We start from the raw sequence: 27247 nt of genomic DNA, 5'->3' as shown, positions 1-27247 counted from the left end.
TAGAGGATCATGCCATCAGCGAACAGTGAAAGTTTTACTTCTTCTTTTCCATTTTGTATTCCTTTTATGTCTTTTTCTGCTCTGATTGCTGTAGCCAAAACTTCCAGAACTATGTTGAATAGTAGTGGGGAGAGTGGGCACCCTTGTCTTGTTCCTGACTTTAGGGGAAATGTTTTCAGTTTTTCACCATTGAGGATAATGTTTGCTGTGGGTTTGTCATATATAGCTTTTATTATGTTGAGATATGTCCCTTCTATTCCCACTTTCTGGAGAGTTTTTATCATAAATGGATGTTGTATTTTGTCAAAGGCTTTCTCTGCATCTATTGAGATAATCATATGATTTTTATTTTTCAGTTTGTTAATGTGGTGTATTACGTTGATTGATTTGCAGATATTGAAGAATCCTTGCATTCCTGGGATAAAGCCCACTTGGTCATGATGTATGATCTTCTTAACGTGTTGTTGGATTCTGATTGCTAGAATTTTGTTAAGGATTTTTGCATCTATGTTCATCAGTGATATTGGCCTGTAGTTTTCTTTTTTTGTGGGATCTTTACCAGGTTTTGGGATTAGGGTGATGGTGGCCTCATAGAATGAGTTTGGAAGTTTTCCTTCCTCAGCAATTTTCTGGAAGAGTTTGAGTAGAATAGGTGTTAGCTCTTCACTAAATTTTTGATAGAATTCAGCTGTGAAGCCGTCTGGACCTGGGCTTTTGTTTGCTGGAAGATTTCCGATTACTTTCTCTATTCCATGCTTATGATGGGTCTGTTCAGATTTTCTATTTCTTCCTGGTTCAGTTTTGGCAAGGTGTACTTTTCTAGGAATTTGTCCATTTCTTCCAAGTTATTCATTTTATTGCCATATAATTGCTGATAGTATTCTCTAATAATCCTTTGTATTTCTGTGTTGTCAGTTGTGATCTCTCCATTTTCATTTCTAATTTTATTGATTTGGTTCTTCTCCCTTTGTTTCTTGATGAGTCTGGACAGTGGTTTGTCAATTTTATTTACCTTCTCAAAGAACCAGCTTTTGGCTTTGCTGATTTTTGCTATGGTCTCTTTTGTTTCTTTTGCATTTATCTCTGCCCTAATTTTTATGATTTCTTTCCTTCTGCTAACCCTGGGGTTCTTCATTACTTCCTTTTCTAGTTTCTTTAGATGTAGAGTTAGGTTATTTAGTTGACTTTTTTCTTATTTCTTGAGGTGTGCCTGTATTGCTATGAACTTCCCCCTTAGCACTGCTAAAAAACATGAAAAGTCTTTATATCCTCCTATGCTGTATACCTACTCCTAAAGATTTAATCATGGATGGGTACAACTGAACTATTAGGTCTATCACAGTTACTGATAATATTAAAAAAATTGGAAATGATTTATTCTATAACAGATGATTAATTAAATAAAAAATGGTTACTTTCACATGATAAAACATAAAAAACCAATGACATAGAGAATGCCCAGGGTATAATTTTTTAAACAAAGTAGGCCAATTGTAAAATAAAATGACCCTGAGTTTGAAAGAGAAGAAGGGCAAGGGAAAGAAATGTTCATCTTTCTCACTAGTTTGTAGGCCTATGGGAGATTTTATCACCTTAAGGAGCAATATTTTAAAAATTCTCTATAAAGAACATGAATTCCTGTTATAATTAGGGATAAGCAAAAAACATGGGTACCAGAATTCATAAAATAATTTCTTATGGGCATGATGTTGAGATAATTTGGCCTAGTTTTTAATTTATATAACTATTAATATTTTATTTTCATATAATGCACATATATAAACGCACACAAATTGTAAGTGTACAGTATGGTGAATTTTCACAAAGTGAAATACTCATATAACTCAGAAAAATTTTGAACACTACCAACATCCCAGAGACTTTCTTCATACTCTCCTCTTACTATCTCCTGAAGGTACTACTATTTTGTCTCTAACACCACTATTAGTTGTACCTGTTTTTGAATTTTATATAAATGTAATCATACAATATATGCTCTTTGACTCAGTGTTAATTTTGTGAGGTTCATTCATATACTTACATGGAGACAGGACTCATTCACTATCACTTCTGGAGAGCCTGTAAAACTATTTCTTACAGGCCAGCTGACTGTTGTTGTAAATAAAGTTTTATTGAAATACAGCTATGCTCTTTAATTTACACCTAGGGCCACTTTCAAGCTACAGGGCAGAGTTGGGTAGTTGTTACAGAGAACTGCGGTGTTGGAGAAGACTCTTGAGAGTCCCTTATACTGCAAGGAGATCCAACCAGTCCATTCTAAAGGAGATCAATCCTGGGTGTTCATTGGAAGGACTGATGCTAAAGCTGAAACTCCAATACTTTGGCCACCTCATGCGACCAGTTGACTCACTGGAAAAGACTCTGATGCTGGGAACGGTTGGGGGCGGCAGAAGGGGATGACAGGGAATGAGATGGCTGGATGGCATCACTGACTCTGTGGATGAGTTTGAGTGAACTCCGGGAGTTGGTGATGGACAGGGAGGCCTGGCGTGCTGTGATCCATGGGGTCACAAAGAGTCGGACACCACTGAGCGACTGAACTGAACTGAACTGAACAGAGATCATATAGCCCACAAAGCCTAAAAAGTATTTACTATGTAGCCGTTTACAGAAAAAGTTTGCTGACTCCGGTTACATAGTATTAATTATGTGTCTGTGCCACAGTGTATTTATGCATTCTACTTTTGATGAACCATTGTGCTGTTTCTAGTTTGAGATTATATAATAGGACTGTCAGATTTAGCAAATAAAAATGCAGAACTCTTGGTTAAATTTCAATTTCAGGCAAACAATGAAGAGTATTTTTAATATAAGTATATCCCAAATATTGCATAGGAACCATGGGCTGAATATCATAGCTGTGAATATTGAATTATGTATCTTTTTGTGAACATATGTATATAAGCAATTGTTGGGTATATTTCTAGGAGTGGATTTCTGGGCTATATAAAGTATGTGAGTGTTCACTCTTGGTGAATACTAACAAAGAGTTTTCCAAAGCAGTTATACAAATTTATACTTTCACTGACTATGAGAGATTTAAGTTGCTTCTGATCTTTGCCAATCCTTAATATAATTAGTGCTTTTAATTTTAACCAATCTGATGAATCTGCAGTAGCTTCCCATTGTGGTTTTTATATTTCCCTGGTGGGTAATTAATTTGAGTATTTTTTTATATGTTTATTGACCATTTGGATGTTGGGAAGGGGGCGGTTGTGTGTGGTGCCTATTCAAGATTTTTGGTCATTTTTCTGTTCTGCCAAATGCCTTTTTCATGGTAGCCAGTGATTTATACTATGATGTGGCTTATAATGGTGAACTGGAACAATCAGATTTTTTTCCTCTTCTCTTTCACTTTTTCATTCTTTCTTTCTCCCTGGAATTTGACCTGGAAAAGATAGGGAAGTAGGGTAGATTTCAGCATGATCTGAAAATTCATGAGGTAAAAGTCTAGGGCAGTGGTGTCCAATAGGACTCTGTGAAATGATGAGAATGCTCTGTTTCCAAAGTGTCCAATATGATATCTATTAGTCATGTGTGACTTCATTGCTTGAAATGTGACTATTGTGACTGAGGACCTGATTGTTTACATTTTATTTAATTTTAATTAACATAAATTTAAATAGCCACATGGGGCCAGTGGTACAGAATTGAAAACTGCAGGTCTCATAGATGGGCTAAGGGTAAACCAGTTATAAAGAAGGTGATAGAGGGATTGCAGCTAAGATATTCAAACAACAGTTTTTGTTTCTGAATTCCCAGGATCTATTCAGATGAGACTGGAGTGGAGAGAATTTGACAGACTGGAACTATTTTCATATCTTCTGTTACTGTGGTCTGATGTTATTGTTAGTATTCTTAGATTTTTGTAAGATTCCATCCCCCGTGTCCTGCCCCAGTGCCGGTTTTTCAGCTTTACTGAATTCTCAGAGTGAAATGAATCTTTTTCAAATGCCTCTACAGTGACTAAATTGATTTAAGTTGGTTCAGAAATCTACAAAGTCCTCTCCCTCAGGAAGAACCAAAATTTACCTTTAAGATCTTAACAGATTTACCAGCTTCCCCAACACCTCTTAGGGGTGGTGGCCAAGTTCACAACACTTCTTCCTCTCTGGGAAGACTCCCAGACACACAGGGATAGGTCATGAGTAATCACATCTGAGCCACAAGATCTTGTAATCTTTGCTATAGACAAGTGGTTTGAAAACTGTCATTGAGTGTCAGAATAAGCTTGAGGACTTATCAAAACACAGACTGTGAGGCCCAGCCCTAAAGTTTCTTTTCCAGTAGGTCTGTGGGTGGGGCGCTCGTATTTTCATTTCTAACAAGTGCTTGGATGACATTAATGCTGCTGATCTGGGGCCCTCCTTGAAGAATTACTGCTGTAGATAATTAAGTCTGGGATAGTCACTCTGAGCCGAGAAGGCAATGGCAACCCATTCCAGTACTCTTGCCTGGAAAATCCCATGGACAGAGGAGCCTGGTAGGCTGCAGTCTAGGGGGTCGCTAGGAGACTGAGTGACTTCACTTTCACTTTTCACTTTCATGCATTGAAGAAGGAAATGGCAACCCACTCCAGTGTTCTTGCCTGGAGAATCCCAGGGACGGGGGAGCCTGGTGGGCTACCATCTATGGGGTCGCACAGAGTCGGATACGACTGAAGCGACTTAGCAGCAGCAGCAGTCACTCTGAGCCAGGGCAACCAGTTTTTCTCAGCAATTTGAATATTGGAACAAAGAGACACAGAGACAGAGGGCTATTAGAGCAATGCTCTGGAGAGAAGGTCCAAAACCACCACTGTTCGGGTTCCCAGAGTTGGTCTGGCTCCTGCTCTTTGGTGGAGCCTTGGTTGTTCAGTCCTTTGAATACATCTTAATACCTTCATTATTTTGCAAACTGGCCTGTTTGCAAGCTTCTGTTGCCTGCCCCTCAGTTCAGTTCAGTTCAGTCGCTCAGTCGTGTCTGACTCTCCGCGACCCCAGCACAGCACGCCAGGCCTCCCTGTCCATCACCAACTCCCGGAGTTCACTCAAACTCATGTACACAGAGTTGGTGATGCCATCCAGCCATCTCATTCTCTGTCGTCCCCTTCTCCTCCCACCCCCAACCTTTCCCAGCATCAGAGTCTTTTCCAGTGAGTCAACTCATCGCATGATGTGGCCAAAGTATTGGAGTTTCAGCTTTAGCATCAGTCCTTCCAATGGACACCCAGGATTGATCTCCTTTAGAATGGACTGGTTGGATCTCCTTGCAGTCCAAGGGACTCTCAAGAGTCTAATCCAACACCACAGGTCAAAAGCATCAATTCTTTGGCGATCAGCCTTCTTCACAGTCCAACTCTCACATCCATACATGACCATGGGAAAAACCATAGCCTTGACCAGACGGACCTTTGTTGGCAAAGTAATGTCTCTGCTTTTAAATATACTATCATGGTTGGTCATAAATTTCCTTCCAAGGAGTAAGCGTCTTTTAATTTCATGGCTGCAATCAGCATCTGCAGTGATTTTGGAGCCCAAAAAAATAAAGTCTGACACTGTTTCCACTGTTTTTCCATCTATTTCCCATGAAGTGATGGGACCAGATGCCATGATCTTTGTTTTCTGAATGTTGAGCTTCAAGCCAACCTTTTCACTCTCCTCTTTCACTGTCATCAAGAGGCTTTTGATTTCCTCTTCACTTTCTGCCATAAGGGTACTGTCATCTGCATATCTGAGGTTATTGATATTTCTCCCAGCAATCTTGATTCCAGCTGGTGCTTCTTCCAGCCCAGTGTTCCTCATGATGTACTCTCCATATAAGTTAAATAAGCAAGGTGACAATATACAGCCTTGACGTACTCCTTTTCCTATTTGGAACCAGTCTGTTGTTCCATGTACAGTTCTGACTGTTGCTTCCTGACCTGCATACAGGTTTCTCAAAAGGCAGGTCAGGTGGTCTGGTATTCCCATCTCTTTCAGAATGTTCCACAGTTTATTGTGATCCACACGGTCAAAGGCTTTGGCATAGACAATGAAGCAGAAATAGATGTTTTTCTGGAACTCTCTTGCTTTCTCCATGATCCAGCAGATGTTGGCAATTTGATCTCTGGTGCCTCTGCCTTTTCTAAAACCTGCTTGAACATCTGGGAGTTCACGGTTCACATATTGCTGAAGCCTGGCTTGGAGAATTTTGAGCATGACTTTACTAGCGTATGAGATGAGTGCAATGATGCGTTAGTTTGAGCATTCTTTGGCATTGCCTTTCTTTGGGATTGGAAAGAAGACTGACCTTTTCCAGTCCTGTGGCCACTGCTGAGTTTTCCAAATTTGCTGGCATATTGAGTGCAGCACTTTCACAGCATCATCTTTCAGGATTTGAAATAGCTTAACTGGAATTCCATCACCTCCACTAGCTTTGTTCGTAGTGATGCTCTCTAACGCCCACTTGACTTCACATTCCAAGATGTCTGGCTCTAGGTCAGTGATCACGTTATCGTGACTATCTTGGTTGTGAAGATCTTTTTTGTACAGTTCTTCTGTGTATTCTTGCCACCTCTTCTTAATATCTTCTGCTTCTGTTAGGTCCATACCATTTCTGTCCTTTATCGAGCCCATCTTTGCATGAAATGTTCCCTTGGAATCTCTAATTTTCTTGAAGAGATCTCTTGTTTTTCCTATTCTGTTGTTTTCCTCTATTTCTTTGCATCGATCACTGAGGAAGGCTTTCTTATCTCTCCTTGCTCTTCTTTGGAACTCTGCATTCAGATGCTCATATCTTTCCTTTTCTCCTTTGCTTTTTGCTTCTCTTCTTTTCACAGCTATTTGTAAGGCCTCCTCAGACAGCCATTTTGCTTTTTTGCATTTCTTTTCCATGGGGATGGTCTTGGTCCCTGTCTCCTGTACAATGTCACGAACCTCCGTCCAGAGCCTGCCCCTAAAAGAACTTAAACTAAGACATGAGTATATGAGTTGTGTTCCACCACAAAAACAAAAACCATTCTAAGCATTTAAAACAGATAATACAGTACAGGGAACTGGTCACACACGTGATAGAAGGTTTGAGAAGACAAACAGGTAATAAGATTAGCAACAGCAGGAAGCTACCCCCACCAGTAGACTGGAGGTATAACTGGAGAAGATGGCATTAACAAGGCCACAGTGACCTGGAAGAAGCTGGAATCACGGTGAACCAGTCCAAAGCAGAAAATGCTGTTGCAGCTGCCAGAAACATCACCCAAGTGCAGCTCTGTGGTGGTAATGAAACACCCAGTGTCCTCCCTTCCGCCTACCTCAGTCTCCCAGCAGTGCTTCTCCTGGTTGGGAAGTTTGGGGAAGATGACCTGGGATATCGAAGTTAGCTGGATGCTGTGTAAGAACAAGGTACGTGTAAGAAAGCAAGCTTAGGGCTAGCACTGTTTAATGTGGATTTCTCAATTTTTAATCAAAGAACATTTTGCCAACTTGCAAATTACTGAAATAATATGTGCACACTGTATCATTTCTAATAATTTAACTAGGTTTTTATTAGCTTGTTCCATAATTAGGGGTGACATTTCTGAGTTAATCTTCAGGAGAAAATTGCAAATAACAAGAACTGGCATTTGTATAGTTCTTTTCAATTTGAAAAGTGTTTTTATCTGTCTCACCTAACCTAATCCTAAAAAAAAACCCTTGTGAAGTAAGTTTACCGTTAGCTCTATTTGAAAAATAAGGAAACTGAAACTCAGAGAAAATAAGCAACATGAAATAAAGTCACATGGCTCATAAGTGGCAAAATGGCAAGATCCCAAACCTGGACTTAGTACACAACCTCAATTGTTGCAAAACACCAAGCTATTGTGTGAAAACACATGCAGGGCTACAAACTTCAAATTCTTTCTCTGTTGGTATCTCACTTCCTCCCTTATCTAAAACCCAGCATCTAGAGAAAAACCTTGTAACCATTACTGAGAGGAAATATTTTGAAAGATGAGCAAAACATACCATGATGCCTTTCCCTTGCCTTCTTCTGTAGATGGTCAATTAATCTATTCTCAGTGGTCCTGTGGGTTCTTAATTAATAGGTAATGATTATTGGACAAGATGCGGCCTTTCATGAGATCATTCTGGAATAATAGCAGTCCTTTAAAAAGAAAAGAAAAAAGTTTAAAAAACTCATTTGAGAGTATAAATTAAGCTGCACAGAGTGGGTGTTTCTGATGGCTTATGAGACTATTTAATCATCTAGAAAGAAATAGAAACACACACAATGAGTTTATGTGAATGTGTGTGTGTGTAGCGGGGGTTTCCTTTCTGTCTGCATTGATGCTGTTAAGCTTCCTCTGGTTCCAGATCCACAGATTGCATTTCTGATGCTGAAGAGCCATCTTTGTTTCCCCTGGTTACCAATGAAATAGTGTGCAGGGATCAGTTCAAATTCATCACGCATAGCAAAATGCTTCCAAACACAATGACTTGCTTTCAGTATTTATTATCTATACTTATATCTATTTAATAGTAAGGGCAGCTCACACGCATATCCACACATTTTTGTGCTTATAATCTAGTGTGTATGATGTCCTTTACATAGAAAAATGATATATGTAATACAGCACATCCCTATAATATTAATTGCTATAGAGAATGGAATTTTTTCTTCAGGCAGACTTCATCCTCTCCTTCATTACTGAAGACCGAAGAAAACTTGCTGAAGGGTGATTTACCCTGTAGAGTTACTCCCCAGAATATATCTCAATACTGTAATAGACTTTTATCTGTAAGGCTAAGTCTTGCCTTATAAAGAATCTCCACATCCAATTTGACTCAATAAATTTCAGGCTCAATGATTGATTATATTTCCATCTAAAAGCTTTACACAGTGACAAGATAGGGAGAGCTTTAAGAATCATCCCAGGTCAAGTTTCTTCTGAATATTTCCCCACAATGAACATCAATACATTAAGTCTACCCATTAGTTAGAATATCACTGATTGTACTCTTGATCTGCAGGCCAATGGAACATTTGTATTGTCTAGGTTCCATTTAAAACAATATTTGGAATGGGTGGAATAGCTCAGAACAGGAGAGCAATACTCAAAGTCATCTTCCTTCAGTGGATAAAAATGTGTCTGGCTGTAAGAAACTGGCTTGTTAAGAGAAAATCAGAATTTAGTGCTAAAATCTCTCCCTCAGAAAAACAAAACATTTCTCTCTTTCCTGAGATCCTCAGTTAGTTCCATGAATATTTTTCTCTTGAACCCCATTATTCTTGCACAATGATATGAGAAAATAAGGGTGATAAAACTTTCACCAACAATTAGGTGGAGAATTGTTTGAAATTTTGTGAATCCCCCCCCGCCCCGCTCCCCCTGCCAAACTGTGGTCTTCTAGACATTCTGCTAGTGGAAACAGGGGTGTGAACTAATCCTTAAATGTGACTAAGATATCAAATGCCATTACAATTCACCTTTACAACTGGAATAACTAGATGTATTGTTTTTTTTTTTTCATTTAAAAAGACACCTAGAGATTTGCTCTCAATGTTAATTTTTCATAACATTTGGTGATCATTGAGTAATGTGAAGTGCCATGGGAAAAATATACATATTAAAAATAAAATTTTCCTGAAGGTTTGGAATTTTACATACCCTTTGCTTACTTTTAATTAAACATTTCGGTTATTAATATCACAGTAATTCCTGAACAGCATGATGTGTTGTTTGGCTGAAGTCATACAAAAATTTGAAGAGTATGGTATATAAATTAAGGGGAAAGTGTGTGCATTTAAGAGCACATGTATACATATGTGTTATTTATTAAAACTTCAGGCAAGGATGTTGTCTTCCTGAGAATTCAGAGCCATGAGAGCGGGAAGTCTGCTGCAGAGAACAAAAGCATGGCTGCGCGATAGTATTATCTCTGCAGCAGCAGCAGGCTCCCTGACGGAGTGCTGCGGCGACTATCTAATCTGTTACACTGCATTTTTATTACTGACACCCTGCGTTATTCTGTCAGCTTAGCCGACTAAACTGTTCCCCGAGTTCTGGCTGGTCACCCTGACTCCGTTAAATGGGAGAAGGAAAGAGAAGGCAGGTGATTTGTACCAAGAGAAGCACAGGGAGATTTCTTTCCTTCGGGTCAGCGTCCTTCATCGTCCGGGACTTGGGGAATTCCAGGACCGCATTTAACCCAGAAACCAGAGTGTCCTATTCATTAGTTGCTGCGCAGAGGGAAGACAGTGAAAGGCTTAATCTCTTCCCAGCTGGGGCCAATAGAGCTGGGTTGGTCAGACCTGCCTGGCTGATGTGCAGTAGCCTGGACCCTGCTGGTCCCTCAGAGACCGCACGGGGCCTAGAAGAGGTCAAGTCAAAGGGCACGACCTCAGGGAGCTTCCCCTCCTACTCTTGCCCGCGTAGTCCGCAGCTCGCTCCTGAAAGACCACCGCTACTACTGCAAGGCTGGAGGGCGGGGAGGGGGCGGGTCGCGGAGGGGGCGGGGATAGGGGCGGGGACGAAGAGGCTCCGGAGTTTGCTGGGAAGTGTAGTTTCCAGAACCTCAGGAGCGTAGCTGTCCACGCTCTGCTTGTGGAGTGTGAACTACGATTCCCAGGAGTGCACGGGCCCGGCCCGGGAGTCCATGCGCAGTGGGCGCCACATTGTATCCTATCAGGCGAGGAGAGGGTGATGTCACCTGCGAGTTGGTAACCTACGAGCGGCTGTGAAGGAAACTGTTTAACCGGATCCCATTGTACCCGGAGCGCAGAGCCGCCTTTTCAGCATGCAGGGGCTGCTCAGGTAAGGGGGACGTGCCGCGTCGCCCGCCGCACTCATTCATTAAGAGGCACCGCGCGGTGGCGCGGGGGTGGGCGCGCTTCTTCGCGGCCCGGTGCTGGGTTCGCAGCGCGCCCTCCCGCTGCCTTCCCGGAGCTCCCGGGCCAGTAGGTAAATATTAAACCCGTCCTTCAGGTTGGGTCTGGGTGGGAACAGGACTTAGACAGCTCCCAGCTGCCAAGCTGGGTTTGGGAAAATGGCTGCAAGCGCGACTCAAAGCAAGGCGAGCCCGGGGGAAGGCGCCCCGAGGACGGAGTTGCCTCCCTTCTTTCTTTCTTGAGGCGCTTGGACGCCAAGAGAGCCAGCAGGGTACCACTCGCCGTCTTGCAGATGACACGCTGGGGCTCTGGGGCTCTTGGCCTCTGCTGGGTGCTGCGGGCACTGCTACTGTCGGGAGTTGCTGGCCCCGGAGGCTCTGGAAGGGAGAATCCCGAGGTAGGCTTGTTAAAGTGGTAACCGAAGAGGCGGGACTCATTTACTCGTTCGCGTCCCAGCAGAACCCCCGCTATCCCGGGCACCCTCGTCCCAAGACTCATTCGAAAGGGATGGAGTGACTGTAATTTAGGCGAAGTTGGAAGCTTAAGGTCTCAGAAAGAGGAGGGAAACCCACGTTGCGGAAGAAGCGAGGGGTGTTTGCGGACAGCGGCGAGGGGAGGCTGCGCAGTCTGCGGACCGGGTTCGAGGCGCCGCAGGGCGATCCAGCCTCCTGTCCCTTTGGGTAGGGCACGCCTTGGTGCCCCTTGCACTGAAGGCTCCCTCGACCAGAAGCACTTGAGCTAGGACGAAGCGTCTGCCCGGAGTGCTGGCTGGGCGGTGGGAAAGCGGTGGGGAGAGTTGAATAACGATACGAGTCGCAGTGGGACAGAAGGGCTGGGTAATCGGGTTTCCCAGCTAGTGGTGAAAACTGCTTGTGATCCTCATGGAGACGTGTGCGAGGCCCAAGAACTCTGTATAATAAAGTCTTCTGGATTTCCTTTCCCTAGCACCCTTATCCCTTCTCTTACTCATTCATCAAACCTTTGCTTAAGGTTCTGTTCTCAAGTTGCTCTCAGCCTGCGATTGGGGGTATTCTGCCTCTCGTTCCTATAAAATATTTTAATGGACCCAGGAATCGAATACACTCCAACCCTCGTTCACTACCCAGCCCCTCACCTTCCGCCCCCATCTCCAGGATACTCAAGGAGAGCATTAAGAGTAAATGCCACCCGTGACGCTCTCGTTGAGCTAGTAGTTTCCCGAGGCTCGGGAAGGACCTAGTGAATTGAAGCGGAGTTTGCCTGCAAGATGAATCCTGTTGCCATGGCGACTCCTGCCGTTGGAATCTTAACTGCTCCCACTGCTGTTTCAATTCGTCGTGGCCCTGCGGGCAGCTGGGAGGGCGTGGCCAGTAGGTGTGGTCAGATGCTCGCCCTGGGCCCAGCTGCTCTCTCCTGGTCACCGGTTTCAAGGTCCCGGGCTCTCTCCATTCCCTGTAAATAGCTTGAATACAATTTTTAGACCCCTTTCCCTCTCTCGAGCCCATACCTGGTCTCTCCAGCTCCAGCCCCAGAAAAAGCTGTTGAGAGCCTTTGTCCTGAGGCAGACTCCAAAAATTACAACCAGAAGATCTCTTTCCTCTTTCACGCTAGCTGCTTCATTTTCCTAATAACATGTAATAGTGTTGGGAACAGCTTTCTCAAGGAGTTCTCTGTCATGCGTGAAGAGAGCTCCCTGGCTACCAGTAAAGGTCCTCAATTTGCCGTAAGTGCAATTCGAGGGACAAGTAATGACTGAAATTGACTTCTGGAATTCACTGCTATCCCATGTGTTTCTAATGAAATCTAAAAAGCCTGCCTAGAGGATTCAGATCCTTGAGAGGGTTGGGATTTGGGAAGCCTGGGTCCTGCTCCGGCATTTATGGCTTCCCCATTCTGGGGTGAACCCTCTGCCTCTGGGGACCTCAGTCATTGGGGACCTGGGGAAAGCAGCATAGAGTGTTTCCTGAAGTTGATTTCAGTATAAAACCTTGTGACTCTAAAAAGGAGTTGTTCGCCGTCTTTTATGTTTCTCAAAGAAATCTGAAGATGAGAGTTTAAGCCCAGCTTTTGACACTGTGACATCGGGTTAATATCTGAGCCCTACTTGTATGGCAAAATAGCCTGGGTCTCATGGTAATCCTTCAAAGTGGGCAAAGCAGCTATATCAGTATTTATAATATTAGTTCTACTCTTACTACTATTATCCCAGTACCTGGACATCTATTTATCTTTTTATTGTAGAATTGTTTAGGTTTTGACTTTTTAGATTCTCGTTGAATGCAATTATTGGTTATTTAATTGCATTAAGAGTAATCGAGCTATACATTTTGCTTACCTTCTGCTTTCATTTCATACCGAAGTGTATTATCACAGATATTGCAATTAAGGGGTATATATCTGTTAGCATCAATGCATGTGCATTCATGTGTAGGTAAACGCTTGGGGATTCTGTGTGCCAGGTGGTTGACATTCATCCTCTTGTTTTAAGTAGGTGATTACATCCCCATGAGGAAAGAGTATCAGAAATTTCATTACAAACTAGAATTGCCTTAAATTATCTCACTTCCTGACTCCCTCTAATGCTGTTAACAATCCCACCGTTTGTGGGTTTTTCCCACTCGGAAGGTCTTTTGAGAGCAGAGTCTTTGCCTAACCTGTCCCTGCCTATCCAGCAATTAAAGCAGTGTTTGGCCATTGGCAGGTGTTTTATAAGTATTTGTAGAATCACTACTCACTAGTAGAAACATGATTGGAGATCCAAGATCTGTATTCTTTCCACTGATAGTTTTGTCATCAATTGTAACAGTCCTTAGTTTTCTATCAAGCAGTTTCATCTCAGCATAAACCAGAACTCCTGTGCAGCATGTGACTTGAGGCATAAAAGGCCTTCCACGTGTTTGAAATAATCGAATTGTAACTGTTTGCTTTTGGACTGTATTCTCTCACAGACTGCTGCTGCTAAGTCACTACAGTCGTGTCCGACTCTGTGTGACCCCATAGACGGAAGCCCACCAGGCTCCCCCATCCCTGGGATTCTCCAGGCATGAACACTGGAGTGGGTTGCCATTTCCTTCTCCACTCTCACAGACTACCCCCCCCATAATTCTTAATACACTTCTTATTACACCAAACCAGACATTTCTCAATATCTCTCTGTTGTACTGTCCTTGGCCCAGATAACTGTCCCAGGAGGTGTACGACAGGAGAATAGGAAGAGAGACCAAGGCAAAGATACCCAGAGACTTCTACCAGGCCACGAGTGGCCCCCCAGAAGCACCATTGGGTAGAAAGGTGGACAACGGCTCTCTCATCTGGGGTGGGGTTATTCTATAAACAGGGTAAGTTATTCAGACTGCTGATATGAGAGAACAGGGTAAAGACATTTGCCCAATATTTGTAGCATTCAGTTATCGGCCAGTAATTTGCATTCTGTGGGTTTTCAGAAGTGTGAGTGAGTGAGGAGATGTGATAGTAAAGAGGCTGCAGTGGGTGGACATGCGTACAGGAGCTCAGTGAATAGGTGCCAAGGAATTTGAATCCTGAATTTCTTGCTCTGTGGACACGCCTCTGGCTGTTAAGAATTGGTGTGTCTCTGTGTGTGGTTTTATTTGAGCTACTTTGTTTAAGAGGCTGCTTTTAGTGTTGATTCTGTGGTCATCAGAACAAATAAGGTGTTTACAAATAAAACATAGTTAAGACTGAAAGTGTTTCATTTTGTAAATATTTGGGGGATTGTATAAAGAGTGGCTTTGGCTTGAGAATCTTGAGGTCTTCTGTGAAATTACTTAAAAACTTACAGCTGTTGGATCAGGGGAAACAAGCTTTTCCAACAAAACTTGGTACCAATGATAGCCTTAGGTGTTTGGTTCAGGAAATAATCACAGAGAGGGTAACTTCTGTGGGGGCCCTCCCTGGCTTCGTGTCATGCCCCTGGCATTTCTAAGTGTTAAGTCTATTCTAGTATTGCAGGAAACAAAGCAACTTTGCCCATTTAGGATAGCAAACTTGTTTAATCTCTAGAGGTGGCCCCAGTCAAAACAAAAATTCTTCTGTTTTGTGATTTTTTTCTTCTTTGGATAAGGAATGTGGGCTACTGTCTCTTATTTTGGTATCAAAATTTCTAACTCGGTAATGGAGGGAATCTTTTAAGTGAATATATGTATCTTAAACACTTAGAGCATCAGATCATAGTGGTTTCCTCTATTTGAGGGCGCAGTTTAGAGGCAACTGCTGCATAGGTAATATTTCAGAACTTGTAAGGAGGACTGTGTCTGTGGGTTGGTGGGGCAGGCTGGGGCTGGCTGTCCGAGGATACCTCTCTTGAAGGATGTGCTTGGAGTGGTTGAGGGGCTGATAGAGATTGGAGTTGAAGGATGGATCTGAAGTGCCCCCTTCTCCCTTCCTTCAAGCTGCCACTCCGTGGCCCCACTGAAAGAGGGGCAGATGAAGATGAGATGCAAGTGGATCTGGGTGACCTACATTCCACTCTAGCAGACTATTTCCGCAGCAAAAAAAAAAAGTGTTTACCTTTGTATTTTCTGGCATCTCCACTGTTCCAAAAACAGAGAAATAAGCATTTTGAAATGAGTTTGCATTCACGGTACACGTCTAAAAATGATGTGATTAAGTCCTAGGAGCATAGCAACAAGCATGTAGAGCCTGCCCCACTCCTGCCCATTAACCTGAAGTCACCAAATACACCCTCAGCCCTGTGGATGTGTAAGTACTCCTGGTTTTTATCCCATCTATGACTTTCTGAAATGATGGTTCGCCTCACCTGAGCATCTGAATTCTCCTTGCTGTCTCAGTTCCAGCTTCCGGGAAGCCTTCCCTGCCTCTCCCTCCGTTTTCACAACCATCCATGGCGCCTTCCTCCTTAAGAGCCCTCAGCCTGACCACGCAGCCAAACACTCAGAGCTAATGTGCTACTAATAGTCAAACAATGTGAGGTGCTTAGCTGGGGTCCGGCCTTTCCTAATACTTTTCTTGAGCTTTACCATGGCCTCTTTCACAGCTGTAGGGGGTAGGTACTGTTATCACCATGTTAGAGTTGAGGAAACTGAGGCATGAAGAAGTTAACAAACTCATTGAACTCACACAGCAGTAACTGCCAGACCCGATTAGGGACCCAGGCATCTAATTATTTACCTCTGCCCCTCCCCCCATGCACCCACACACACACACAAACACATTATTGCCTTGCCTCCGGTTTTCTCTCCACTGAGTCGGAGGAATCACAACTTCCTTTGTGTCAAGGTCGATTGAGAGTAAAACTGCTTATTGACTTAAAAGTTTCTTAGAGTCTGATTTTCTGGAACAAAAAATGTTAAATGAGATTAGGAATGTTGCATTTGTGTATTTGAATGATAAGAATTTCTGAACTCTCTCCTTTTTGCTTTGTGAATGATAGGCAAATTACTTGAAAAAGGAAATGCTTTTCCTTGCCATCTCTGAATCTATTTGCATTAAACCCTCTTGTTAACTGAGATAACTTTTCAGTGGGTTGAATCTTTTATCTGAAGAAAGCCCTTCTCACTCAGCGCAGGGCCACAGAAACCTGTTTTGAGATTTAAGACTCCCATAATGTCTTAGCTTCCCAACTCCCTGTTGTCTTTTAATATACATGGTGAAAGCTCTTTTGAAAAGAAAATAATGAAAACTTGAGCAGTAGTCAAACATGTCATCTAATATTGGTTATCCTTAGATGGGTTTCCCAGGTGGTGCTAGTGATAAAGAACCTGCCTGCTAGTGCAGGAGATATAAGAGAGGTAGGTTCAGTCCCTAGGTCAGGAAGATCCCCTGGAGGAGAGCATGGCAACACAGTCCAGTATTCTTGCCTGGAGAATCCCATGGACAGAGGAGCCTGGCGGGCTACAGTCCATGGGGTCACAGATTCAGACACGACTGAAGCAACATAGCCCACATGCTTAGATATTAAAATAAGCCTTTTTCTGAACCCTCGTCTTAGAAAAGAGGCTTATTTTTACAGTGGAGCAGATTTGGTGCCAGATATACAATTGCAGTTCTTTTAAACCGTAGCCACTATTGTGAATTAAATGTGGAAAACTAGGGAAGTAAGTTCAATTTCCAATGTTGGTGTGATTTCCTGACTTACAATAGATCTTTTACTTTTGGCTTAACACTGGATATTTTGCCACGTTGACAATATTTAATGAAGACTATTGAATAAAATACAAATTGTGTCATTTAGGGAAATAATAGGAAAGTTATGCCGTAACAGCATATTGCCAGGAAAGGAAAATGAAAACAAAAGCCTTGTTAGCCCTTAAGCTGCTGAAACATAATATTCATTCAACAGTCATTGATTTCAGAAGAATTTTTAAATTCATCTTGTTAGGTTTCCTAAGTGTGTCATTCACCTTTACTAGTAGCCTGAACTCTTTCTGTTCTATAAATTGCACCAGGATAGGAGTGGAAGGTTCCTGTGTTTCTGCCAGGCACACAGTTAGGGTCACCTATTAAACTGGTCTTTGTCATCTTTATTTCTGGAGGGGGAGAGGGAACGAACCTCCTATATGATTGGCAAACATTGCCCATCTGATGGAGTGTCTGAATTTAGATTCCAAGTGCAGATAGTCTAATTCTGAGCTTTCGGTATTATCTGGGCAATGCAGATGCTCATCTTCTGTTTTTTGAGATAAGTTCTCATATTCTGGCTTACTGGCTAATCTCATTTTGTTAGTGACAAGCCAGGTCAAGGGCATGAGTTAGTTTTGCCTGATCTTGGAGCCACCAACTGCACCTGTAATCCTAGTAACTTTTTTTTTTTTTTTAATTCTTTGTGCTCCTGGTCACAAAGGAGACTTAGACAGTGGATAGACCCCGTGGATATATCACCGTATAGCCCTCATCACTAAGGGCGAAGATGGTGCCATATTAGAAAATGAACTGATGAGGGTTTTAGTTTTTTTCTGACCCCATAAGTTAGAGGCAGGGCTTCACTGGCAGTTTGCCAAGGAACTATGTTTCTGCTCCTGACTGATGTGTCCTTCTGTGAAGAGTGTGTTAGGAATAGGGGCAGCTTCCTAAAACACAGCCGTCGTCTTTTCCCTTTCTGAGGGGTGTGACCACAGTCCATAGTGCGTGCTTTGGTGCCCTTTCTGGGCTTCGCTCTTCTCCCATAAAGCTTTTCCAGATTTATACCCTGGAAGAAGAGTGAAGGATCATGGCCCGATCATTCACCTGGTGAACTAGACTGTTCACATGCATCTAGGCTCAAATTTATATTTGTTGCATGGAGTTTTGGTAAAACTGAGCAGTGAAATGTCTATACAGAAGTTCAGTTAGAAACTAGTTCTGTGACAAAGGGTTAGACTAGGGACTCTTCTAAATTTTGAGAATTTACTACAAAACTTATTATAAAAAGAAAATGAAATGGACAAATTAGATCATTTAGAGGTCATTGTTGCATTCTCTTATTCTTGAAAGTTGGTGAAATTGTGGATATAGAAAATGTATGGTTTGGGTCAAGGTAAAGGATTTAGGAATTAAAAAATAAATGCTGCTACAGTTACTCCATATTAGTGGTGGCTGTTTGATTTAGGATGGTGGTGGGAAAAGAAACAACATTTCTGCTCCCATTCCATTTGTGTGGCAACCTTGTTTGCATTAGGGGTGCTCCTCTCCCTGCTCAGCACTCAATGGTCATTCAGACTTAAAGTCAGAGAGTCTGGAATGAATCTTGCTGGAATTGAAGCCAGTAGCTAAGGCTGCATTGTATCCTCAGAATGTTGAATCAAAGGCCTTTTATTATATTTTTGTATTTTAAAATCAAGAATAGAAATTGGATTGGTCTAGAAAACCTCTGTGACCCATTTAGGGCTTGACAGTCAACAAGGAGGTGACATTTGCAACTACAGTTACAGGAACTGTGGCACAGGACTGCCTTGGTTCACATTTTCTGCTAAGGAATACGTGTGTGTGTGTGTGTTTAGTTTGACCCAGTTTCTTTTCAGACTGTGACTGAAGCTACCTTTCTTCTGTACGCCACTTTTTTCTACTATATTCCTTGGATTGTAATTTGAGTCTGAAGGACCAGTGACCTACTTCCTTGCCAGTTTTTCTCTTACAGCCTCCCTGTGGGCTAAGGGAGACCGTGATCCTCTGTGGCCAGGTTCCATACCAGGGGAGACACATTCACTGACCTTATAAAGGGTCTTGCCCCTTAACCTCCTACTTAGAATAGGGACCTGTGTGGCAGCAGAGAGGAGACGGTTTACACTGTAATTCTCCCAAGCTCAGATTGTTTTTCCGATGGAACAAGTTGGGAGAAGTAGGTGGAAGGGAGGATAGAGGGAGTTATTGGGCTTCGCTTATCTTATCATTTGTTTCCCTCTGGATTGCCTTTGTTTATACTGTCTCCTCAGGTCAGGAATTCCTCCAGCAGAAAGCATGCATCCACACGGGGTTGTTGAGATTGGGGCTTCCTTCTTGTGCTCGAATTGCTGACTTGGCTGTCCTCTCTCCAATTTGATCTGAAAGGAGGGCTGGAATGATTTAACCTGCTTTACATTCTTCCATTGCGGGGGAAAAGAGATCTTAAAATGATGGCTTGCGGGCAAAAGGATTAATGATTTTTCTAATGGGGAAAGGAGATGAGGCTGAGAAAGTTCAACACCTATGTATAACTTCTTCATGTTGGTTGCAATTTTAGAAACAAATGTTTGACACCTTGAATGAAATCTCTTCTTTTGGTTGCTGCTTGGCAATTGCACAGAGGAAAAAGAAACACCATTTGATTTTAGGTTCAGGTTTGGGTAATCTTGGTAGTTCCTTTAAACTTGTTTCCTCATCTGTGAAACAATGTGAAAATTCTAAAATCTTATGAGAACAATTTCATCCTAACATAATGACCTCACTTACATGGTGTTGTGTGATGTTGATATAATGTCCACTGGGTTCCCCTAGAATGGAGATCAGCGAAGGGGGATTCTGTTTTCATACTTGCAGAGTTTCCAACTTTGGTCCCTGTCCTTAGTAGTGTTTCTAAAACCCTCTTCTTGGCTGGAAGCTAAACCCTCGAGGTCTGATCTCTAGTCTAATCTCCTTAACTGAGCAGCTTCTAGTCTTCCCCAGGCTTGGGGCTTAGGAAATTCCATAATAAGGGATGAGGCTAGACTGTGGTGTCTTTGAGTGACCATCAAGTTCTCTTTAAGTCGATCATCTCTTTGAACTAGAATTTGATTACCACCATTGGCACACAGGATGGATGCAGCCAACAGTCATATTTTATTTGGCCAGGACAACGTTATTTAAAAATGGAATGACTTTAGTTAACATTTATATTCTGATTTGTCACTGACCTCACCAAACCGTAGTGCCTCATACACAACCACTTTGTTTATGTGATACTTCTTAACCTCCTTGGACCCTGAAGGCATTTGAGTTTTCAGTCCCCATTTTAAACCAAATTAAATTGCAGTAAGAGGCTCTTTGACCATTTATCCAGCAGTGGGCTGGCAAATGATCCAATCCAGGGTTTCTTAATCTCAGCACTATTGGCATTTTAGGCAGGATCCTTCTTTGTTGTTGGGGGCTGTACTGTGTGTGAAGAATGTTCATTAGTGTCCTGGGCCTCTACCCACTCGTTGCAACCTTTCCCCCAGTTATGACACCAAAAATGTCTTCAGATGTTGCCAAATGTCCCCTGGGGAGCAAAACTAGGTCCAGTTGAGAGCCAGTTGAAAGATTTTGGATGGCCTGGGAATTTTGAACACTGGACCAGGCTTGGATATTTAAGGATAAATTCGAATTCATCTGGGAAACTGAGCTACCCTGCTGTTTTTTTTTTTTTTTTCCAGGAGTGGGGGTAGTTGGTTAGAACAGGGTAAAGGTCAGTGAATTAGACCCTTCGAGGTCGCTTCTTCATTCTTCCATGACCACTGCCTGGGAGGCCAGCCATAGTTTAAGGACATATCCTTGGTCACAACAGGGGGTTCTGTGAGGCACTGGTGCTGGGTCAGGGCAAGCCCACCAGAGCTAGTGCGTAAACAACTCTGAAACATATAGTTTGTGTTGGTGGATCAGTAAAGTGATCTGTGGGTAAAGACGATGAGACTTTGGGGAAAGAAAAAGTCAAAGACCAAAATGCTTTAAAAAAAAAAAATCAGCTTTTAAAAAGTAACAGTTTATCTCAAATCGGCAGTGAGGGAAGAGCTCTGAAAAGAACTAGCAGCAGACTAATGTCCCCCACCCCTCTTTTTTTCCTCTCCCTCAAAAAAGAATGTTTGTAAAACTCGACTCAAAATCGGGCTTTGGCAACACTTAAACTTGCCTTGCCTCCCAGAAAAACATTGGCCAAGTTTCAGTGTACAGAGGGAGAGTGTTGTGAAGTTTTAATTAACCAATCCAAGCTCAGTCCTTGAGCAACTAATCCAGCGATAATGCTTAGGGAAGCACACAGTTTCAGTTAAAACGTAAACCATCAAGTCTCTTCTTAGAGGGGTAGGTGGGACTTCTGAAGGGATCCATGCCTCTTCCTAAACACTGTTGGTTCTGTATCCTGGTTGGGAATCATAATTATCCATGGTGGTTTAAAGAAATGCCTTGTTATCACCTCTCATCCTTCAGAATGGCTGTCATCATGTTATAGGATGCTCGGGGCTGGCATGCGGGGATGACCCAGAGGGAGGATAAAGGGAGGAGGGAGGTGGGAGGGGGGTTCAGGAGGGGGAACTTATGTAAACCCGGGGCGAATTCATGTCAATGTATGGCAAAACCAACCAACATAATATTGTAAAATAATTTGCCTCCAATAAAAAATAAATTAATTACCAAAAAAAAAAACAACACAAAAACAAATGTTGGTGAGGATATGGAGAAAAAGGAACTCTTGCACACTGTTAGTGGGAATGTGAATTGATGCAACCACTGTGGAAAACTGTATGGAAGTTTCTCAAAGAAAACCAAAGAGAGCTACCATATGACCCAGAAATTCTACCCCTGGGTATATATCTGAAAAAATAAAAAACACTAATTTGAAAAGATACATGTACTCCAGTGTTTGTAGCAGCATTGTTTAGAATTGCCAATATAGAGAAGCTACCTAAGTGTCCTAAGTATCCATCAACAGATGCACACGGATAAAGAAGGTGTGTATATATACAATGGAATACTACTCAGCTATAAAAAAGAAAACTTGCCATTTGCAGCAACATGGATGACTTGGAAGACAGTAAGCTAAGTCAAATAAGTCAGAGAAAGATATTCTATGATATCACTTATTTGTGGACTCTAAAAAATGCAATAAACTACTGAATACAACAAAAAAGAAGCAAGACTCGTAGAGCACAAACAAGTGATTACCAGTGGAGAGAGGGGATAGAGGGGCAATATAAAGGTGGGGGTGGTATTAGGTACAAACTAATGGGTGTAAGATAGGCTGCAAGGATGTATGTACAACATGGGGAATATAGCCAGTATCTTGTAACAATTGTAAATGGAATGTAACCTTTAAAACTGTATTTTTTTTTTTTTTTAAGTGAGATGCCCAGGGATTCTTATTCAGTAGATTTAGGATTTGGGCCCAATCTTCAGGATTCTTAAAGCTCCCATGGTAATTCTGATATTTAGCCAGGACTGAAAACCACTAGGAACACAAGATCCTTGTGTTTGGGAAATGTGGTTATAGTTGCAAAGGTGTGCTGGCCTGGACTGGGTGGTTAAATGCACTGCCCTTTTTTCGTTTTTTTGTGTGTATCCATTTTGATATGAATATTTTGTTTTCTAGAATTTTGAATTTGTGAAAAGGATAAGTCTTTTATATGTGGTATAGTGTGCATTACCTAATACATTGAACCTAATTCTCATAATCTAGAGTTTTTTGTATTTTGGTAGACTGTACTGAAATAACTTGTGAAAGTTATTCTCTCCTTTTCAAGATGCTTCCCTGGGGTGATTGAATATGCATATTAATTAAAGCAAAGGAGACAAAAAGCACCCAATGGCCAATACCATGAGTGCCCTTGGATAAACTGGTGGGAAAATCTAGATTCCAGATGGCATCTAGATATTTCACAGCAAAGTTAAACTCAGGTACCTGTCAGACTCGTCTCTGGCTTCATAAAATTGGGCAGATTTGTTTGTTGCAAGTTTCCTTCCTCAACCTATGCCATGGGCCATCATGCAGGACTTTAAAGTCCTGCATTGTAAACTACCAAAGGTGGGAAATACAGTAAAACAGCTCCTTTTACTTGCATTTTACTTAGAATAATCAGATTAGATCTAAATATCTATCAAGCATAGCAGAGGCAACTGAATAAGGAGAAAATACTGTACCTGAGCCTTGTATGGCCTATCTCGTAAGCTATGGAAGTGAAGTGAAGTGAAGTCGTGTCTGACTCTTTGCGATCCCATGGACTGTAGTCTACCAGGCTTCTCTGTCCATGGGATTTTCCAGGCAAGAGTACTGGAGTGGGTTGCCATTTCCTTCTCCAAAGCTATGGAAGTGTCCCCTTAAAGCATCATTTGTTTATTCACTTGGCAGGTAAAGAAGTTTTGATACTGGATGTGAACATATCAGAATGTTGTTTTATATCCCAGCTTTCCTCCTTTGGAATGCAGAACTCTTGTTTTACTGAAAAAAGCTCAGATTATCCTGTCTTCAGCTTCTGAAATAAAAAAATTACGTTGTGCAATAGGTGAAGACTCTCCCCAATGAAAGATTCTTTGCTTCCACTGGCAAGTAATTTCATGTTTTGCTTATTTGGATCATGTCCACATTTTCAAAGGAATGTAACCAGCATCAGTTATAGGAAACAATGCTCTACGATCTCAAATCAGTTTTTCCAGTATGTTATTCCTGCAGATCAAATCTTTTATCCTCAGCTCTTTTCTCTCCTAAAAGCCAATTGTGAGTCTCAGATGGCCATATTTTGTATTAGAAAACAATTTGTTAGCATGACATGGTATTAAAGAAAGAATGGCAGTTTTAAAAAAAGGCAGAATACATATTTTTTTTTAAGGGATGATGAAAATGTTCTAAAATTACTTATAATGGTTACACAGTTTATAATTATACAAAACCCCTCTAAACTGTACACTTTAAATGAATGAATTTTATGGTGTGTGAATTATATCAAAATAAAGCTGTTACTAAAAAAAAAAAGACTAAAAAGAATCAGACTAAGTAAAACCTTAGAATTTAGACCTTAGGGATAATATCTTGGCCTTACTTTTCTCTTTTCTTCATATACACCTCAATTTTTTCTCTAAATAGATAACATGGACAAAGAATAATTGTGATCATTCCTCAGGACCATCTGAACCATGGGAAAATTCGTTACAATGACATTTTTATTGTAATGAAATATGGCTCATATTTTTATCATCCCTCTTAATTGTGAGCTAGGGCAATAAAGGTTAGACAGGTTTGCAAAATTTTATACCTGTTGTGATGATAAACCAAGGTTTTGGTTAATTGCAATTTGCTTTAAACTTGTTCTGTTCGATTATTTTGCAGAATTTTTCTGCTGTAGAAGCCGTTACACTGTAAAAAGTACTCAAGTATATAATCTTGTCTGTAATACTGTGTATGTTGGAGAGGAATATTTCATTTATAAGGGATTATGTAACTTGGGGTTTCTCAAATTTGGATTCATGATCATTTGAGAAACACTGCGTTAAAAGTTAAATTGATGAATGTTGAGGTACTCATTTGGTGCCATTGGGATCAAAAACTTGTGTAGAGGTAGACTTTGAAGTTCTATTTGGGTATAAGATTGTTTTCCAGACATATTAGTTTTATTGCTGCATAATGAACTACCACAAATTTAGCAGCTTAAAGCCCCACCAGGTCGGAAGTCTAGGCATGCTGTAGCTAGGATTCTCTGCTCACAGTCTCATCAGGCTAAACCTAATGTGTCAGTCAAAGCCACAATTCTCATCTGGGGCTCAGGGGATTCCTCCAAGCTGTCTGGTGGTAGTTGTTGTTGGTCAGTTGCTAAGTCATGTCTGAATTTTTGAGACCCCATGAACTGTAGCATGCCAGGCTTCCCTGCCCTTCACTATCTTCCAGAGTTTGCTCAAACTCATGTTCATTGAGTCAGTGATGACATCCAACCATCTTATCCTCTGCCACCCCTTCTCCTCTTGCCATCAGTCTTTCCCAGTATCAGGGTCTTTTCCAATGAGTTGGCTCTTTGCGTCAGTTGGCGAAAGTATTGGAGCTTCAGCTTCAGCATCAGTCCTTCTAATGAATATTCAGGATGCAGAATTTATTACCTTGTGTCTGTAGGACTGAGGGCTTCCCAGGTGGTGCTAGTGGAAAGAATCTGCACAAGAGATGCAAGTTCATGCCCTGGGTTGGGAAGATCCCCTGGAGTAGGAAATGGCAACTCACTCCAATATTCTTGCCTGGAGAAACTGATGGACAGAGGAGCATGGAAGGCTACAGTCCGTGGGGTCACAGAGTCAGACATGACTAAGTACATAAGGACTGAAAACTAACTGCTGGCCAGAAACTGCCTGCTTTTAGCTCCTAGAGACCTACGTTTTATGCCACATGGCCTACATTGGAAGATCACAAGAGGATATTTAGTTTCTTTTTTTTTTTTTTTAGATATAACTAATTTTATTTTATTTTATTTTTTTTTTAGGTAATTAATTTATTTTTTATTGGAGGCAAATTATTTTACAATATTATATTGGTTGGTTTTGCCATACATTGATATGAATTTGCCCCGGGTTTACATAAGTTCCCCCTCCTGAACCGCCCTCCCACCTCCCTCCTCCCTCCTCCCTTTATCCTCCCTCTGGGTCATCCCCGCATGCCAGCCCCGAGCATCCTATAACATGCATTGACCCTGAACTAGTGATTCGTTTCACATATGACAACATACGTGTTTCAATGCCATTCTCCCAAATCATCCCACCCTCACCCTCTCCCACAGAGTCCCAAAGACTGTTCTATACATCTGTGTCTCTTTTGCTGTCTCGTATACAGGGTTATCATTTGCATCTTTCTAAATTCCGTATATATGTGTTAGTATACTGTATTGGTGTTTTTCTTTCTGGCTTACTTCACTCTGTATAATAGGCTCCAGTTTCATCCACCTCATTAGAACTGATTCAAATGTATTCTTTTTAATGGCTGAATAATACTCCATTGTGTATATGTACCAAAGCTTTCTTATCCATTCGTCTGCAGATGGACATCTAGGTTGCTTCCATGTCCTGGCGATTATAAACAGTGCTGCAATGAACATTGGAGTACATGTGTCTCTTTCAATTCTGGTTTCCTCGGTGTGTATGCCCAGGAGTGTGATTGCTGGATCATATGGCAGTTCTATTTCCAATTTTTTGAGGAATCTCCACACTGTTCTCCATAGTGACTGTACTAGTTTGCATTCCCACCAACAGTGTAAGAGGGTTCCTTTCTCTCCACATCCTCTCCAGCATTTATTGCATGTAGACTTTTGGATAGCAGCCATTCTGACTGGTGTGAAATGGTATCTCATTGTGGTTTTGATTTGCATCTCTCTGATTATGAGGGATGTTGAGCATTTTTTCATGTGTTTGTTAGCCATCTTTATGTCTTCTTTGGAGAAATGTGTGTTTAGTTCTTTGGCCCAGTTTTTGATTGGGTCATTTATTTTTCTGGAATTGAGCTGCAGGAGCTGCTTGTATAATTTGGAGATTAATCCTTTATCAGTTGCTTCATTTGCTATTATTTTCTCCCATTCTGAAGGCTGTCTTTTCACCTTACTTATAGTTAGGATATTTAGTTTCTTCTTCTAGGTCACGTCTTTTCTGCCATCAGCCAGAAAAAAGGCTGATTTTATGGTCTCACCTGATTTGGTCAGGCCCACCCAATATAATCTCTCTTTGACCATATAATGTAACATAATCATAGGAGTGATAGCTCATCATATGCATAGGTTCCACTCACCCTCTAAAGATTATGGGGCATCATGTCAAGTTCTGCCTTTCATACCGGATAACAGAAATTATGCCAGTATATTGCTGATGATTATTTAGGTGAAAAATCCAAAATCCCAAAATGAATGATATTTCACAAGGTATGCCTTAGGACCTCTCCCACTGCCCTGCTCCCACCTACCCCATCTTTTAAAAATATCTCCCCCTCAAACTTATTGCTTTCCATTGATACTTTTCTTGTTTCAAGTAGAATGAAAATGACGATCAAAAAAATTTTGTTATTAAAACTTCCTACATAAAAACACAAATGCAAAAAATGATTAATATAGGTTTATTATATTAAACCTGTATATTTATATGGAGCTGTTTCATCAGTTATCAGTTCATGTTTAATTTTTCATTTCTACCTCCAATTACCTTTTGTCAACTCTGGGATTATTTTAAAGTAAATTCTAGACATTTTATAATCTCATCTGTAAATATCTTAGTATTTAGTTTATGTCCAAAAAATTGGGACTCTCTT

The 27247-nt window shown here is 41.5% G+C and overlaps 1 protein-coding gene and 1 long non-coding RNA gene across 4 annotated transcripts in view; one reads left to right on the top strand and one right to left on the bottom strand.

The window, feature by feature from the left end:
- Nucleotides 1-1602: 1602 nt before the first annotated feature.
- LOC129562840 (uncharacterized) lies at nucleotides 1603-10441 on the bottom strand. The gene is made up of 4 exons (XR_008687266.2): nucleotides 10085-10441; nucleotides 7986-8124; nucleotides 7292-7367; nucleotides 1603-3409 (listed from the first exon to the last, which is right to left on the bottom strand). It is a non-coding gene; the product is annotated as an uncharacterized LOC129562840 (long non-coding RNA).
- A 178-nt stretch (nucleotides 10442-10619) lies between these two features.
- DAAM1 (dishevelled associated activator of morphogenesis 1) overlaps nucleotides 10620-27247 on the top strand; it is a 180701-nt gene continuing 164073 nt past the window's right edge. The window contains exon 1 of one of the 3 annotated variants that reach the window (XM_055437063.2): nucleotides 10620-10774. Coding sequence is in view for 1 of the 3 variants with exons in the window: in XM_055437062.2 (XP_055293037.2) it covers nucleotides 11141-11245 (105 nt within the window). In the remaining 2 variants the exon portion in view is untranslated. Of the gene's footprint in view, nucleotides 10775-10809; nucleotides 10922-10948; nucleotides 11246-27247 lie in introns of those variants that run through there. The other 2 variants (XM_055437065.2, XM_055437062.2) reach the window with 2 other exon arrangements.

The sequence above is a fragment of the Moschus berezovskii genome, chromosome 9 (assembly GCF_049115385.1).
Source record: "Moschus berezovskii isolate FMDL1 chromosome 9, NW_MosBer_1.0, whole genome shotgun sequence".
NCBI classification, from domain to species: domain Eukaryota; kingdom Metazoa; phylum Chordata; class Mammalia; order Artiodactyla; family Moschidae; genus Moschus; species Moschus berezovskii.
The sequence above is the reverse complement of the archived record's forward strand: the minus strand, read 5'-3'. Positions and strand labels throughout refer to the sequence as shown.